At 45.3% G+C, this 18,313-nt stretch overlaps 1 protein-coding gene across 2 annotated transcripts in view; it reads right to left on the bottom strand.

The window, feature by feature from the left end:
- Window positions 1–18,313, bottom strand: part of kdm6a (lysine (K)-specific demethylase 6A) — a 60,919-nt gene that overhangs the window by 4,373 nt on the left and 38,233 nt on the right. For both annotated transcript variants that reach the window (XM_028591936.1, XM_028591935.1), the window contains exons 12-24: window positions 17,934–18,153; window positions 16,796–16,936; window positions 14,761–14,853; window positions 14,597–14,674; window positions 11,975–12,088; window positions 11,057–11,443; window positions 9,640–10,508; window positions 6,962–7,091; window positions 6,665–6,770; window positions 3,498–3,703; window positions 2,242–2,294; window positions 1,637–1,711; window positions 1,350–1,498 (exon numbers count right to left, since the gene is read on the bottom strand). In XM_028591936.1, the coding sequence (XP_028447737.1) occupies window positions 1,350–1,498; window positions 1,637–1,711; window positions 2,242–2,294; window positions 3,498–3,703; window positions 6,665–6,770; window positions 6,962–7,091; window positions 9,640–10,508; window positions 11,057–11,443; window positions 11,975–12,088; window positions 14,597–14,674; window positions 14,761–14,853; window positions 16,796–16,936; window positions 17,934–18,153 (2,621 nt within the window). The remainder of the gene's footprint in view (window positions 1–1,349; window positions 1,499–1,636; window positions 1,712–2,241; window positions 2,295–3,497; window positions 3,704–6,664; window positions 6,771–6,961; window positions 7,092–9,639; window positions 10,509–11,056; window positions 11,444–11,974; window positions 12,089–14,596; window positions 14,675–14,760; window positions 14,854–16,795; window positions 16,937–17,933; window positions 18,154–18,313) is intronic.

The raw sequence follows: 18,313 nt of genomic DNA, 5'->3' as shown, positions 1-18,313 counted from the left end.
CTAAATAGCCTCTGGAAGGAACTTGTTTTGGTGGAACGAGTACGTTCAAAGGTTGTTTTAGTCGTGCTGCAGAAAAACCGAGGACTCATTCCCATACCCCGAGTGAAGGAGTTCAAGTACATCGGGGTCTTGTTCACAAGTGAGGGGACAGTGGAGCGGGAGACTGGTCAGAGAATCGGTGCAGCGGGGGCGGTATTACACTCACTTTATCGCACCGTTGTGAAAAAAAGAGAGAGCTGAGCCAGAAGGCAAAGCTCTCGATCTACCGGTCAGTTTTCATTCCTACCCTCACCTATGGTCATGAAGGCTGGGTCATGACCGAAAGAACGAGATCCAGGGTACAAGCGGCCGAAATGGGTTTCCTCAGGAGGGTGGCTGGCGTCTCCCTTAGAGATAGGGTGAGAAGCTCAGTCATCCGTGAGGAGCTCGGAGTAGAGCCGCTGCAGTGCAGAGCCAGTTGAGGTGGTTTGGGCATCTGGTAAGGATGCCCCCTGGGCGCCTCCCTAGGGAGGTGTTCCAGGCACGTCCAGCTGGGAGGAGGCCTCGGGGAAGACCCAGGACTAGGTGGAGGGAGGTCCAGCTGGGAGGAGGCCTCGGGGAAGACCCAGGACTAGGTGGAGGGATTATATCTCCAACCTGGCTAGGGCTGGGCATCGAGAACCGATTCCTGCTTGGAATCGTTCCAAAAATTACGATTCCAGTAGAATCGTTTCTTTATTGGAGTCGTTTGGAGGATGTGGTTTCATATCCGATCATCGCTTCCCAATTTAACACGCGCAAGTTTTGGTTTCCGTAGCGGCAAGGCGCTTGTTGTGTTGCAGCCTTGGAGCACAGTAAGCAGCGCTCTAGTCTGCCTTTGTTTTATGCCCGGTAAAACTGCATGCCACCATTGAATCAAAATAAAATGTTCCTCTTATTTGTGAAAAAAGGCATGTGACCCGTTTCAACTTCACCCCTCAAAAAAAATCTGAATCAAAAGGAAGAATCGGAATCAGAATTGTTAAAATCCAAACGAGGCCCAACCCTGACCCTGGCCTGGGAACGCCTTGGGATCCCCCAGTCGGAGCTGGTTATTGGGGCTCGGGAAAGGGAAGTTTAAGGTCCCCTGCTGGAGCTGCTGCTGCTGCCCCCCCCCCGCGACCTGACAACGGATAAGCGGACAACGATGGGTGGATGCAACAACAAAAAAACTCAGATTGGACAGATAGTCTAGCTAGCTGTCTGGATTTACCCTGCAGAGATCTGAGGAGCAGTTAACCAAAGTCCTCACAAATCCACCGGACTACAACAGTAGAAACTAATTGATTATGGTCTGTCCCTGAATGATTCATTTTAAAAACACCCCTAACCTGGTGTGCGGCTGCCTGGCACCTTCATGTAGAGCTGGACCGTGTTCATGCCCAGGATGGTGTGTCCTACGTGGCTGAGCAGGTTACCGGCTGACACCACGCGGGCAAACGCCGGCAGTTTGGACAACTCCTGAAGCTGCTGTTTCCACCTGGGAAAAGGGGCAACGTTTACAGGTCAGTATATTTTTATATATTTCTCCCTTCCCTAAAACTAAAAAACAGCATCACGTAAAAGGAGAAGATGAGTGAAGGGAAATGTGGTCTGCTACATTCCAAAGTTTACTCACTTCTTTTCATCAGAGAGGTCGATGTTCGTGCCAAACTTTAGGTGTTTGAAAGACCCTTTCCTTCGCCGCATCGCACTAATAGAACATGAGAGTTTAATAAAAGTTAGTAACAGGAAAAAACACAGAACTCAAATGTGGGGAGACCGCGTCGCTACCAGATGCGAGTGGAGTGCAGATGTGAGTTGTGCACGCGTCACTTTGCGACAACAGTTGTAGATCAGGCTGAAGTAGCCATGCTAACGAGAGACTTCTGTAATGTCAGTACAGTAAAAATGGACCTACGTAACGAAGTATGTTCACTGCTGGCTACGAGTTAGCCATCAAACACAACAAAGGCGGTCACTTGAATGGCATTTTGAGCCAACGATAGCAATAAAACAAATCACAGATAGCTAAAACGTTTCTAAAAAATGATTTCCATCTTCTGTAATTGTTTGTAATGAGAAAAGTTTATTATTTTATGGATTTCACAAATTTCAGTACGACACAACTTGCTTGCAGCTGGATCTGGATCCCTTGGCGTTACACCGTGAACAGTTTAAATCTGAGCATGCGCACTCGACTCACATCGGGTAGGGACAGACAGAAAGGGAAAGAAAACTCACCTATCTGAGGAACCTGCTTCTGTTTCCACCTCCTTCTTCTTCTCATTCTCCTCCTATTACAAAAAAAAAAAGCATTGAACGCATTAGGAACTTCTGGAGAAGTGTTCTCAACATCCAGTCAGTACGGTTTCATTTTAATATTCACGACGACGGCTGGTAATATAGTGATCAAAGTTAACTGGTATATAAAGGAAGTGTTTTTTTACAGTCTCTCCGATAACCTAGGTTTCTGTGGTGCAATGTCACAATGAGAACTGACGGAACTTTATGCGGTCTCCTTTTTTCAGTGAAGATATATTATAGCTAAAAAACTGAAATGATTTATTAATTTTTTATGTATGCTATACTTGTGGAAATGTAGTTTCAGTTTTCTTGAAGTTTTTATGAAGGTTCAGTTTACTTAAAATATTTTCCACTGCTTATTCATGTTTTAGTTTACTATAATAACTCTGGAGATCAATCTTACAGCACCCGGTGTGTGTGTGTTTGTGCGCTCATGTGTATGAATGTGTGCGTGTGTGAGCATGTGTTTGTGTGTGTTTCTGTAGAGAGTGTGTGTGTGTGTGCGCATTTGTATGAATGTGTGCGTATGTGTGCGAGCATTTGTGTCTGTGAGCGTGTGTGACGGTGTGTGTGACAGTGTGTGTATGAGAGCGTGTGTGTGTATATGCATATGAGAGCATGCGTGTGTGTATATGTGTGTGTGTGTGTGTGTGAGAGCGTGTGTGTGACAGCATGCGTGCGTGTTTGTGTGTGTATGAGAGCATGCATGTGAGTGACAGCGTGTGTGTGTGTGTGTGTGTGTGTGTGCGTGACAGCTCGCACGTGTGTGTGTGTGTGTGTATGAGAGCGTGTGTGTATATGCATATGAGAGCGTGTGTGTGTATGTATATGTGTGTGTGTGAGCGTGTGTGTGACAGCATGTGTGCGTGTTTGTGTGTGTATGAGAGCATGCATGTGAGTGACAGCGTGTGTGTGTGCGTGACAGCTCGCACGTGTGTGTGTGTGTGTGTGTATGAGAGCGTGTTTGTGTGTATATGCATATGAGAGCATGTGTGTGTGTATATGTGTGTGTGTGTGTGCGTGTGTGAGAGCGTGTGTGTGACAGCATGCGTGCGTGTTTGTGTGTGTGTATGAGAGCATGCATGTGAGTGACAGCGTGTGTGTGTGTGTGTGCGTGACAGCTCGTGTGTGTGTGTGTGTGTGTGTGTGTGTGTGTGTGTGTGTGTGTGTGTGTGTGTTCCTCTCCCACTGACCCGCAGAGACTCCTGGAAGGACGAGGCCTGGTACTGGGCGTATTTGATGACAGTGGTGTGGGAGCGACTGCTCTCGCAGCGCCACATCTTCCTGCTGCCGCTGGGGTCCCAGTTCTCGTCGGTGGGCTGAGCCAGCTGGGTCCGCACCTCCACCAGATGGTCCGGGTTGGCCTCCACCAACGTCTTCGTGGAGAACAGGCCCAGATCTGCGCGCCGACCATCAGAACACAGAGACGAGACCAAAAGAGGAGGAGAGCGGTTAGAGGCAAGTTGAGTGTTATTTTCACACACAAAAAAAACCTACAAGAGGAAAAAGAGATTTCATTTGTAATCATTTCCTTTCAAATAATCACAAGAACAATGCAATCGAGACAAAACGATTCATTTGGCACGTTACGTTTTGCAGGGACACTCTGATTTTGTCTTGTGTTTTGAAGGGGAATTCAAAAAGTTCAAACAGGAAAAGTAGTAGGGGAAATTTCACAGTACAAGGCGTTTGTTTTTACCTTCAATACATGCAACATCTTTCCAAAATTAAGTAGGAGTAATTGGGTTAAAATAATTGTGATTTCAACAATGACCAAAATAAAATCGTGATGAGGATTTTTTTCCCCCATCATCGAGCATCATGTATACAATATGTTCGCCTATGTTGTTGTCACTTTTTTTTTTTTTTTTTTTTTTTAGATTTTCTTGGGCATTTTAGGCCTTAGGACAACTAATGTCATGAAAGGGGAGAGAGAGGGGGGGATAACATGCAGCAAAGGGCTGCTGCCATCCATATATATCTATATTTTCAGTGGAGGGAATTACGTATAGGCTATTTGTCGGCTTCTTGAGCCGTGTGTTGCCAATGTCACACATTGGTTTGAATTATGTTTTTATATATTTTTTATTTTCTCTCACGATCGCTTACCACTGCCAGAGTTACAAGTTGCAATTAATAATATAATATGCTAAAGCAATGACAGTTTATGGAAAACAAAAGTGTAATTATGGTCAGATCTTGGGCCTGACTGATGGGGAAGTGATATTGATAAGCGTTGTGATTTACGCATTTACAGAGTCGGGGATTTTTGCCAGATTTCCTTCCTGCGTTTTGCCTGTAAAGCTGTGTCCGTAGTTTGCTCTTCTTATGTAAAATATGCGGCTCTGGTAGAGGCAAGCCCCGCCTCTTGTATGTGAATGTGCGCGCCGCTAGATTGGGAAACCCTGCGTTGATTGAACTAGTTGTTAACCACCGTCGTGACACAGTTAATGGGGGACCACGGTGGTTAGGTTACGTGAAGCCGGGTAACTGAAAGAAATCCGGGGCATGTTGGTCTTGATTCGTAGTCCAGGCCTCTGGTGAGCCACCCAGGCGCCCATGTTTTGTATCATTCTAACTGAGGGAGAACAAGGTGAGGAGCTAGGATTAGAAACTAAGACCAAGAGGGTTGTTTGTAGGCTGTGTAGTTCTGTGTTCATTTTGTCTTATTGTATCCTGGGGTACATAACTTCTTAATCTCCCAGATGACAGAGTTACATAACAGGGCAGCGAGTCATGCTAACAGCAGAGCAGATGTTTGTAAATTCTTGGCACAGCCAAACTGGCTTTCTCTTCAGCAGACACGTGCAGTAACCCTTCCCGCGTGCAGGTGGTGCTGTTGTCATACGCGTCAGACACACACACACACACAGACACAAAGACACACACACACAGACACACACACACACAGACACACACAGACACACAGACCTCTGTCCACAATGACAGAGACACACCCACAAGGCCACGTGAGACCGGAGAAGACCGAAAACATCCAGCGGCGCACAGTCACAGCTGCTGCCGCCATCACATGTAACACTGAATAACAGTTGAATCAAACTGATTTAACAGATCCAATATGCATCTTGCACACTACCTTGCACTATTACTTTTTGCACTTTACATCCCACTCCATGTGTACTTGTCTTGATATCATGTCTTATTTGTATTTTTGTATATTATGTTGACATGTGCCTATATGTATATTGTTGTCTCTATTGTACAGTATGTGTTTGTATTACTATTTGTCTACTGAATGTTTACCACTACATGTGTATTATTTGAATGTATAGAGAGTTAACACCTACCAAAGTCAAATTCCCTGTGGATATAAGTACACTTGGCCAATAAAACGGATTCTGATTATGATTTAGATGCTTAGAAACACAAACATGCAGTCTGTGATGTAGGGCTGCCCCCTCTTTGTCGATTGGTCACTTTTCTAAAATCCTTTTTAACGCTGAATGCCATATGGAAGAAACTTGTGAACTGAAAGTGGTGCTTGGAGCTGGGCAATATGGAGAAAATCAAATATCACCATACCTTACATCAATGACGATATTGCGGCGATATTGTAGTGTTGACTATTGGTGCTTTGACAAAATATTAACACAATGTGAGTTGTGTTACATAATCATCAGTACCATGGATGTAATGACTAAGTGGGTAAAGTCATATAAAAAGCAGCTACAACAGCCTGGTAAGTTCAGAAAATGACATCACTTTGATGTAATGCAGCCTGTCCATTAGTTGGCTAATCGTTAGTCGTTTTGGTCTTAGTTTACCAAAATTTCTTTTAGGGCTGGGCAATATATCTATATTATATCAATATGTGAGGTTAGATATAGTCTTTAACTTTGGATATCGCAATATCACACAAGAGTTGTGTTTTCCTGGTTGTAAAGGCTGCATTACAGTAAAGTGAGTAACTTTCTGAACTTTCCAGACTGTTGTAACGGTTCTATTATTCTGCCTTTACCCCACTTAGTCATTAGATCCACATTACTGATGATTTTTTATCGCACATCTCGTTGTGTAAATATTGTGTTAAAAGCACCAACAGTCAACCTTACAGTATCGACAGCGATGTATTTGGTTAAAAATAGTGATTTTCTCCATATCACCCCCCAGCTCTAATTTCTCTAGTGGATTAAACATTTCTTGATTCCTTTTCCTGCTGAATGACCTATTAAAGAAACTTATCAGCACATCTTTGGTAAAAACAAGATTTGAAGTGGTGCTTTTGCATGATTCTTTGTGGAGAGAATTTTTTTTAATACATATTTTTCAGATATGTCCACTGTGATGCACTTCAGCAAAGCGGAGTGCACGTTGTTTTGCGTCAGTCACAGCCTCGTACCTAGTTTGAGCGCTCCAGCCAGCCCTCGGATGACGGTGACCGGGTTGGAAGGGTTGGTGCAGAACTGGTGGAGGGGAGGGAAGAAGGCGTCCCTCTTGTTTTCTAGCTGCATGTCAGAGAGGAGACACGGGAGCGGTCAGGGAACGTGGACCGACTCCACACTTAATCAGGAGAATCAACACATTATGTACCGAAGTGTTTGTGTTTTTGCTGCTGTAGCCAAGATACTGCTCCTCTAACATTGCACACAACAACATCACAAATACTTGTCCTTCTATGGCGTGTGGCGGCACTCACATAAATACTGGGTGTTGGGGGATTGAGTTTGTCCTTTGGCAGCGGAGGAGAGGGCGGGCGGGGGGGCCGTGGCGGGGGACACTTGTCCAGGAGGATGCTGCTCGTCGACAGGCCGTTCTTCCCCAGGTTCCTGCAGCCAGAGTGAACGGGGAGGGATATCAGACAGTTAGACAGCTTCAAAGTCTGCAGCCAAAGAATCCGAAGTAGCTGTCAGAAGTAGAGATGTTCCGATACCAACACTAGTATCGGAGGCTTTTCCGACGACGCTGGTATCGGAAAGTACTGGAGTCTACGCACCGATCCGATACCACGTAATTAAGCCCCAAAGAAAATCTACGTTAAAAGTAGTTTATTCATGTTCTTTTTCCGTTATGAGAGACTGTTAAAGTAGATAACAAAATAAAGCTCTGCAGCGTTCGTTGTCTGCGTTTGTTCATGTTTCACAAAAAGTTTAACCTGAGCAACAACAAAGATAGAAATCTTACCACATACATACATGGATAGTAGTATAAAGCGGTTAAAAAATATTTGACTCACTGGTATCGGATCAGTACTCCGTATTGGACCAATATGCAAGTTCAAACATATAAAAAAATGGTCTGAACCATCTCTGGTCAAAAGTTGTTGAGGTGACTCCCTGGAAAAGCCTGCAAGATGCAAAAGTGGCGCTGCGTTCTCACTTTTAATTCCGTGTTTAGACGAGCGTTCTAGGGGGGAAATCTGCGTGCATATGGTGACGCAAAAGTGAGTGAAATTCGATGTAGTGTGCACATCAGGCGGCTAGGTGGTGGCGTGAAGCACTGCTCGCACAACACCACCAAGCCCGCGCGCCTGCGTAGAACCTTCCTTCTACATGACGAAGCGAACAACAAAAGCTGACAATTTTGTCTGGACAGACGAGGAGGTGGCACAACAGGGGGCCGACTGGGAGTCCTGCCAGTATAAATATATAGACATATGGACCAAATGTCTTCAGCAGTGTCCTGTACCTGGAGGGACGTGATATCCACACCAGAAAGACGTTATCTGTAAAAGTCAGATATCAAAGCTGAAAGCCGTCAGGACCAAGTACAGGCAGGCTGTGGATACCCAACGGGCGAGTAATCACTCTATACTTTGATTTATGTAACGATATGTGGGGTGGGTCGCCAGCCACCACAACAATAGATGCTGGTGTTGAAACATCATCAGCAAACTTTTGCGTTTTTTCAAGATTCCCACTGTGGAGGGTGGTTTCACTTTGTTGCGTTTTTAAGCCCCAAAAATGTCGTCGCCGTCTACACGAAAGGCACATCTGATCAAATATTTTGTCGCATTGTCGTGTAAACGGGGCCTCAAACTTTGGACATCAAAACAAAAATGGACTACCTAGTAAACCAAAGTATAAGAGACAGCATTGTAATAGATGCCATCAAAAGGAGACAACTTGCGGGAAGCGGAGGTTAACGAATGTGACATTTGAATCAGAAATCTCAAATTAGACCCTCAACTAGGGCTGTCCAATTAATCAAAATTTTAAAATCGTAATTACAATTTCTGCTCCTAAAGATCACAACAGTGCAACCAAGAAAAAACAATTAGTTTTATATTCATGTTTTCCAAGTCAACCTCTTATTTGGTCTTGTGTTCTGAATGAAAGAAGAAAAAAAAAAGTTCAAACAGGGAAAGTATGAAGGGAAATTGAAATGAAAGTTCACTAAATGCAACATCATTCCAAAAAGTTAATGAGTCGTCGTGTGAAATAATCGCGATTCAAATGTTGACCAAACTAATCGTGATTATGACTATTTTTCCCATAATCCAGCCGCCCTATCCTAAACACATGGAGATTGAGTGTGCCCACTGAAACGGCCCCTTCAAGAAGGGTTCACCTTCAGTCTGCAAGTCTGACAATAAACAACTCGACATGTGCAACACAATGTGGTATGCAGGACAGGCCACTAAACAACTACAGTGCACCGTCTGGCCCATGAAACCTCAGAACACTGAATCCTGTGACGTCATTTCACTTCAACAGTGAGCGTCAACACACCTAACGAGACACTTGCAATCAACTTCATGACTGCACACCATTCGGGATATCTCATTAGTTCACAGAACTTGGAGAACCACTTTGAGTCTGAGGTTAGCCTTTCCAGTTTCTGCAGCAGTTTGTCGACACTAATCCTTCTTGCCAGGTGGGAGATGTTATAGCTGTCAGTTACAACTAGGAGGCTGATGTGAACGTTTTTCCTGACTTGGCTGCTCGTAATGATGGTCTGAACGATATGATGACAGGGTCCTGCATGAGGACTGGCCTAAAAACTACAGAGAGAGAGAGGCAAAAGTGACGAGAGCAAGTTTAGAGAATCATTCATTTAAATTACATGTCATTTAGCTGTCGCTTTTATCCGAAGCGACTTACAATTATAGGTCAGAGGCCACACGGCTCTGGAGCAACTAGGTGTCTTGCTCAGGGACACAAAACTCAGACTGGACAGATAGTCTAGCTAGCTGTCTGGATTTACCCTGCAGAGATCTGAGGAGCAGTTAACCATAGTCCTCACAAATCCACCGGAGGTTAGAACGCCAACGCAGAGACAGAGGAAGGGGACGCACATCCGGCTTAAACGAGGGACATCCGGCGGAATTTCCGGCGGCACCGGAACAATCTCAGAAATGATTAGACCAGATCCTACCTGCATGCTTTGAGCACCTCGCTGGAGCTGGGGTAGATGGAGACCGAGGACCAGGGCGCCAGACCAGCAGGGACGCCGTGTCTCTGAGCTCCTCCGGAAGGCTCCGCCTTCAGTGGGCTCTGGGAGTCCTCGGGCCCCTTCCCGTTGACGGTGGGCCCCTGGTTGTTGGTCGTGGACGGGCTGTTAAGGCAGGAGAGGCTGTTGGCGGTGTGAGGGTGCGCCGAGCGCGGCGAGGGAGTGGCAGCGGCTAAACGCGGCGAGGAGGCCACCGGCTGCTCCGACGTTGGCTTGGCGGCACCGTGGAGACCCGGGTGGACGTTGTTGATTTTCTCCGAGGAAGGCCCTCCGTGGTTACTGGAGTTATTGTTGTCGTCGTTACTGGTGGTATTGGCTTTTCCCTTTAGCAAGGCTGAGAGCTGAGGATTGTCCGAACTGAGCACGCCGGGGGCGGGAGAGCCATCCGTCCCCCGCGGCTGGACGTGATTAGTCAGTCCCTGTGCGGGGGCGGTGCCGGGACTTCGGGGCGTCCCCGTGGAATGCCTGACGGCGGCCTCCGGACCTGATGGGAAAGTGGCGGCTGCAGCGGCGTTGCTGCCGGTGTTGCCCCCTGAAGGCGTGGCGTCTTTGGTGTGGAGCCCTGAGGTAGTAGCGGCGTGGGGGGGCGAGGACAAGTGGTTGGGCGTGGTCTGGGGGGAGGTGGGGGACAGAGAGGAGGCTGAGGAGGAGACCGTGCAGGGCCCAGAGGAATGTCCGACCTGATTCAGAAGGCCAGAGGAAGAGAACGAGGTCTGAGGGGAGGAGGACGAGGAAGAGCAAGGGGGTTCTCCATTGGGACCTGCCGAATGGGAACCTGGACCTTTTTGAAGCCCCTAGACAGAGAGGAAGAGCAAAAATAGACTATGAAAAAATACCAACAGTAAAAGCAACTATATTACATTTCAACATCAAAAACAAATCACAAAGCAGCAACTTTAATAATATCAGACATTTAGAAAAAAAAGACACATGCTCACAAGAAATACATTAACCCCCCCTTCCCTGAAGTCACCGTGTGGCAACATTTTGCCTTCCCCGGGAGTGAGCTTTGGCAACAAACAACGAAGGTGGGGTATGTGGGCTCCGACGGGACTCCATGGTGCATTCATGTGCACCTTGTTAAACTAATAGTTCATTCAGTTGTACCTCGTGAACTCGGAGAAACTCAAATTGTTGCAACGTACCCTTCTGCTATCTAGCGGCTCTTATTGTGGCATTGCCGTCGCTGTATAAACAGAAAAAAATTGAATCGAACTGTGACCGTACAATCCAACGTCAAATCGAATCGCAGATTTGGAGAATCGTGACACACCTACAAAACCCAGATATATGAGACGGACAGAGAAAACCCTGGAAGACATTCAAGGAGCCAGTGGGATACCTGAGTGGTAGTGTTGCGTTGTTGGCTCCTCCATGTCTCGTCGGCGTGACTGGGACTACTAGTAGTGCTGCTGGTGCTTGGGTGACTGGCGGCTGTGCAGTTGTGAGGTAGAGAGTTCTGCTGCGGGTAAGGCACGTTTCCGTTGCTCGCGCCGCCACCTCCCAGTCCCAGCGTGTGGTTTTTGTCCAGGTGTCCCAGCGGCCCGGCTGAAGGACTTGAAGAACAGGATCCGTTGGCTGTGGGCTGGGGGACACACGGGGGCCGGATGGCTGTGTGATTGAGGGGGGAGGCGCGGGAGAGGCCTGCGTGGTGGTGAGGGGACTCAGCCAAAGGACCGTTGGGAAGGCTGGGCCGCGGCTGGCCACTCGCTGCTGCCTGCTGCCTCATCTGACACACACAAACCAAAGAGTAACAGTAAGTTACAGAGCAGACACGACATACTTTACACGTGTAGTCCTACATAGACTCAATAGTGACCGCCCACTTTTTGAACGACTCTGTGATTTACCCCGTTCACTATCTCCATCGACGTTTCAGAAGCCTGGAACCAAGCCAACCAGCTACGAGATGAATTGGGACCATAAAACATTGGATTGGGCGCAAAAAAATGCAAAAGGTACAATAAATGTGTACATAAACGATCATAGACTTCAATGCTAGTAGCTCAAAAGCCATCCGTGGGTACGGTAAACATTTCCATGGTAACAGCGTGGTCCACTAATCAGAGACGTCGTTTTTTTGCGTGGCTTCTACGGGAGCATAAACCTTCTTTTCACAAATTGCACAGCTCGTGGTCAGTCTATCTCGGCTGGTTTAGACATTACGGCTGATAATCTAAATCCTTATGGAGAGAATGAATGGGATTTCACTTTCGGAACCACACTGTTGAGCTCTATAATCAAAGTTGCATGTGTGTACCTGCTGCTGCTGCTGATGTTGCTGCATGAGGGAGAACTGGTTCTCCAGCTGCTCCAGCATCTGCACCTGGGGGGGCTTGAGGTTTGCTCGGTTGGTCCGCAAGAGATCCAGATGCTGCACATTGAACAACAGGGTTGTATTCATTTATTAAGGGGTTAAGATGGCGACAACAAACCACAACATCCCTGGTTCAAGACCTTTGTTGCATCTCTGTCTCGCTCATTCCTTGCGCTACCCACTGAGGGCATAAAATGCCCCCCCCCACCCCTAAAAAAAAGATTTAGAAAGATAATATGCCCCATACGGAATGCCAATGCTTCAAGTATCTTTACCGTCAAACTGGGCTCATGACATCAGAGAGAAGTGTCAGCCATTACATTTTCTCTGCCGACTCTTTTTTTTTTATAATATACACTACCGGTCAAAAGTTTAGAGTCACTTAGAAATTTCCATTCCACTCCATTATAGGCAGAATACCAGCTGATCTGGGTGGCTGATCTTTAATGCAATCTCTACATTGCCCATTATCAGCAACCATTCATCCAATGGTCCAAAGGCCCATTCTGTTTACTAATCTGATATCATTTTAAAAGGCTAACTGAGAAAACATTGGAGAACCCTTTTGCAATTATGTAAGCACATAATGGAATCTGAAAACTGCTTCCCAAGTGACCCCAAACTTTTCGACCGGTAGTGTATTTGGATGCATTTTTGAGCAGGTTCCCATTGGCAGACCTGCCAACCTTGAAGAAATTTTAATGAGTACACCCACCCCCCCTCAGCGCACGCACCAATCACCGACAGCTCACCGCCAATATATGCTACGCTCCACCGTTGCACTCACCAATGAGAAACCTATGAGATACCTAACACCATACTACATAATATTATTTCACCAATCAAGAATTATTAGTTACTCCATAACCATATACAAGTAGACCATAAATGTTATACAATTACCGATATCACTCCGAACATTGAATTGAAAACAAACAGGAGGCATAGCCCATGGAAACTTCTTCCACCTGATAATACATTGTTTGGCTCATACAATAAATAATTATTACTGTGTAGAGGAGTGGATGAATGGCTGTACGTGTAGTGAAACTATTATACAAATGTTTTCTTATATCCTGTCCAATATTTTGTGCCCATATATTTAGTCTAACCAACAGGAGGCAGAGAGAGCTAATAAATATGCCTAAGTACTTCTGTGTTAATGGGAAGGATGGACGGTGTGATAGGCTAGCCTATTGACACCAGTGTTGGGCAAGTTAATTCCAAAATGTAATGCATTATTGATTACTAGTTACTGTCTTACTCGGCTGGTTTAGACAGCCGAGTTACTGTCTACTGAGAGTAATTAGTTATATTACACTATTATTGTCTCTGACTTGTAATGCTTTACACTACTTTTGCGTTACTTTTACCAAAATAAAAGCAGAAGTATTCTTGACAGGTAGCTTGTGAATTTCACCAGGGGTCAACAAAGTCCCATCTTTATACACTTTAATACATCATAATTTATTCATATTATTTTGTATTATTAATCTGACGCTGCAAAGTAACTAAAGCTATAAAATAAATAGTTAAATAAAACGTTCAATAGACTACTTGCCTCTGAATTGTGGTGGACTAGAAGTAGCCTAATAAGTAGGATTAAATGAAAAATACCCAATTAAAATTAAATCAAAGTAGCCGACGGAAGACTTACTATCCACCGCTGATAAAATGTAATATTACGTGTAGCAAGACTAAACATTAATTCTCGACATGTTATCTGTCAGTTGCTCGGTCACATTGCTGTAGTCACTGACAGGACACAGATGTTGTCGGTTACCGTGACGGGACAGCTCGCTTCAACGCAGCGTAAACAACTCCTGAAAATAATGTCCGTGTCGCAAATGTATCTCTGCAGTCATTTCAACTACTGAATTGTAACGCGTTACTCCCATCACTGATGGACACTATGAATGCTTTTTTTCTTATCATCCATTTATTTGTAATATCATTGTGTTTGGCTAAGGGTGGCAGGTGGGCGGAGGGTTAAAATGAAGCGCTTTGATTGGCCAAAAGCTTTTCACTCCACTGCTCAGCGGCAGAATCAACGTCATAGATGTAGATTGCACAGAAACTGAAACCGGAGAAATGCGAGATGCAACAAAATGCGTACCTAGAGAGCAGCGAATCGTACAAGCGTACTGAAGGGTCAAAGTGCGTGCCGAGTACGCAAAATGCTTACATGTTGGCAGGTCTGCATTGGCTTTCTACGCTATTAATAAAGTATAAATCCATCTTCAGCTTTGACAGTACCACAACTGCTTCAGGATTACATTGAGCAACAATGCAAAAAAAACAAAAACATGATGGACTCTTCAGAAGAGTTAATTATCTTCACTTGAGTGTCTGTGCACAAAAGTCAGCGGACGCCACAATCTTCTGAACACAGCTATACTGAGAAATCCAGAGAGAGTTGTGTGGAGCTGATAGTCTTAATGAGCTTTGTAGCAACTCATTTGGCAACGGCTTGAACATAACGGACGTTCATTAATATCAAAAAGTTACGCGCTAAAGCTTTAACCAGTAATGTTACACATAAAAAAAAATACGACATTTTCCTACCTGAAGCTTCTGGGGCGTTAGGTACCAGCTGGGGATCTGCTGTTGATTGGAGCGGTTTGCCAACGAGTCTGCAACACCCTGTAAGTGCGACAAAACAATGTGGACCATGGCTCGAGCTCTCACTTGTCCCGCAGGGTAGCACATGTTAACGTTCTAAGCTTTACCTTAGCTGGGCTGGCAGTGCGTTTCCTCTTGGCAGGACTGGCCTGTGGGTCTGTGTGATTGCTGGCCGACTGGCCTCCCTCCCCCTTACAGGCCTAGAAAGCCCGGCACAGAGACACAACTTGTGAGGACACACTGGACTCGCAATAAAAGCAAAGCTTCTTCCAAGTTCTCGTGTTCAAATAAACTACAGTTCCCAATGAGCCCTGATGTAGTGTTTCAAAAAGGAGATAAAACAGCCATGAATCCAAACTTTTTTGCACAATGGTACCGGAGGGTCAGCTTAATACAACAATTACATGCACAACAATTTGCGCATTTAAATACTGCATGCATGACAATACTCTGATTAAGAAATAGGGTTTGTGTTATATCGCCTTAATACAATTGAAAGAGATTGATTAAGGCCATAATCAGAGTACTCATGCTGTGATTAAGATGTGAGATAATGCAATATTAGTTGCATTAGTGGAGGGTTGTTTGGACATGCAGACCACATGTTGTGGTCTCTCACGCGTTCGCTTACACATTCTCAAAACTCGGAGATGGGTTGCAACATCAAAAATGTTTACAGATGAGATCACATTTACTCAATCACAGCTAGAGAAATGAATAGGAGCTAAAACGTGATTTTATTAAAAGCTACTCCTACTCCTGTTTCTCTGCGTTTGGTGATTTAGTGCCAATGATGGACATGATGTTATTCGTAGCCAAAAGAGGATGATGCCAATGGTAAAGATTATAATATATGCATGAAAACGGATTAGACGAGAACAATAAGGATGTGTTGGTGGTGGGGGTCAGCCTTCAGATCTAATGTGCAAGGCTAAGTTTTGCCTCAATTCCAAAGGACTTAACACTATTTATGCCAGTTTCAATCAATTTTAAAAAGGAAAAATTGAGATACGAGTGTCAAATACATGAGTTCACACTACTAAATAAGCATTAAGCATGCATGTTGAGCTCTGCAGTTTGCCAAGTGCATTTGTAATGACTGCACAAGATTTGTGCATCTCGGCATTAAGGATAAGAGCTGTGGGACGTAACGAGCTCCTTGTAGCGTCGCTTAATAATTTCATGTGACACAGAGAGGCACAAGGAAGGTCAACTACACTCTGGTAATTAGATTATTGTAATATGGGCTTCGCTCCAATTCCTTCAGACTGAATCCCCTTTTATCTCTCGGCCCAGAAGTCCACATTGGCCACGGATTGCAAACCAGGATTTTGGAATCTAGGGATGCTTATTTAGAGGTTTTTTCCTGACCGATAGCCGACCCTCGTTAACTGATCATTAACCGTTAACCGACAAGCATGCAACCGAGTCCCGGTCCACCCTTCGGCGAGGCTCAGACAAGCTTTCCATGCTCCGTAGACCGCTGCCGACTTGTACCGCTCGCGGAGCCACAATGTTCCGCGCAGTGTCGTGGACACATGCTGGCTGCACGGACTTTCCTGGAACCGCTCGCGCGACCGACACGAGTCCACAGCGGCCCGTCTGGGGCGCACGTCTGAGCCTTTCTCTAACGCAGAAAAAAAAAAAAAGAGGACAGCTTAAGACGCGAGCACAGTCCAAAATGAGCTTTTTTTTGGTCCACCAGCCAAATGGCTATAGTGAATGTTCAAATTTGTACCAGCCACACAATAGATTACCGTTGTTTTTTTTTGGCTGGTGATTGAAGCAAATCTACCAGCCTACGTGCATATTTTAGCAGCACTTGGGTAGTAGATGGTGCCAATTTTGGACCCTGAACGCAATAGTGCAAAGTTAGCACAAGCAAGTTAACTAGGAGTAAAGAAATACATTGTTTAGCCTTTTGATTTTTCTTTTATCATGCTAAAACACTTAAAAAAAATAAAATAATTGTTGGTTTACGGCTAATCGGTTCATCATTGACGTCCCAATTTGAAACATCAATATTGTCGATCACACGTCTGAAAGTATCAGAGCGAGGCCTTCAGCTTCAATAGTCCTCATAACTTTATTGTTCAAGTAATTTCCAAGAGGCTGTGGTCTCTTGGATAAAGTGGATCTCACCTGCTGTGCCTGTGCAGTGTTCAAGGCCCCCTGCCTGGACGTGAGCTCAGCAGGAATGGGGAGGCTCCACGCCTCCTCAATACTAGGAAGCATTTTACTCTTATTCTGCAGACTATCTGGCTGTAGGTTACACAACTGAGCCTAGGAGAAATTGTGTAAGACACAAACTTTAGTGCTGGACTTGGGTGTAACAAGAAAAGGCACTACAAAGACTACTGCTTACTTATAGGCGGTGTTTGAGGTAAGCGTATACAGAAAAAAAAAAAAAAGAGCCGAAATGTTCAATGCCATGGAGGTATGCTTTACAATTACAAGTGAGAAAAAAATGTGTTTAACACACGAATATGAATCATTATTCATATCTCAGTGGTCGGAAATCAAAATGACAAAAGCACAATCTGCAATTTGTTTTTAAAAAGCTGATTGCTTTGGCAATAGAGAGACGAAGCCCCCCTTCCAGTGGACCCCATGGGACATTATTTCGGGAAGAATATGTATGAAAGTGAACAGGGAGAGACAAATAGTTTTTTGATCCTGTTTGAATTGAGCCACGGATTACACACATATGATAACTGTCAATTCAGAAGATAATTTTGCGAGTGAAGAAAGCCTCAGTTTGTCGTAGCGCCACTTAGTTTTGTGTATAACCGCTCAGTCAACTACAAGCCTCGTCTCACACAAGTCACGTCACCGTGCGTGCTGCTCAGCTTGCTCGCTAGCTGGCTACCAGCTTAGCTGTGTTCCACTGACGTGTTTTATCCAGCGTCTTTTTAAAATCAGCCAGGAAAGAGATAAGAGCCATCAAGACGTCCGCTGCTCGCGTGAGTAACGTTACATCCAGGTACAAAATACGCAGACATCGTAGCTTCAGAGAGACGTCGCCCAAGTTTCCTGACAACCTGTGGACTTTCTTGACTTGATATTTTGAATTGACAAACATCGTATGTGTTATTCATGGCTCAATTTAAAACGGGAGTCCACCGGGGATAGGGGAAGGAAATCGCCTCTCTATGCCTGGCAATAAACACAGCACTTCAATACACAAAACACACACACCAAAATACTGCACAACATTTAACAAAAAGAAAAGGGGGGGCTGGCTGATGGGTATTCCCAATGGGAATGCCAGAACGCCTACCTGCAGCAGCTTAATGCGTTGCGTGAGTGCAGCAGTGTTGAGGCAGGCCTTGCTGCGCGTAGCGTTGATGTAGCACTTGATGGCGTCGTGCGGCTGGCCGCAGGATTCGTAGAGGGTGCCCAGGTCCATCCAGGCGGCTGCGTGGCTGTGGTCCAGTTGAACAGCGCAGATGTAGGCCTGCAGTGCATCCATAGGCTGGTTCTGCTGCTGGTAGAGCACCCTGGAGGCAGAGGCAGGATGGGGGGTGGTGAGTCTCTTGTAGGGATGCAACGATGCACTCGACTCACAATTCGATACTCAAAACGATTTTCTCAATATATAAAAAAAAATGTAATAAAATGACTGAAAAATATTCCTTTATCTAAACAGATGTGAACTGA

This window comes from Perca flavescens, chromosome 11 (assembly GCF_004354835.1).
Source record: "Perca flavescens isolate YP-PL-M2 chromosome 11, PFLA_1.0, whole genome shotgun sequence".
NCBI lineage: Eukaryota > Metazoa > Chordata > Actinopteri > Perciformes > Percidae > Perca > Perca flavescens.
The sequence above is the reverse complement of the archived record's forward strand: the minus strand, read 5'-3'. Positions and strand labels throughout refer to the sequence as shown.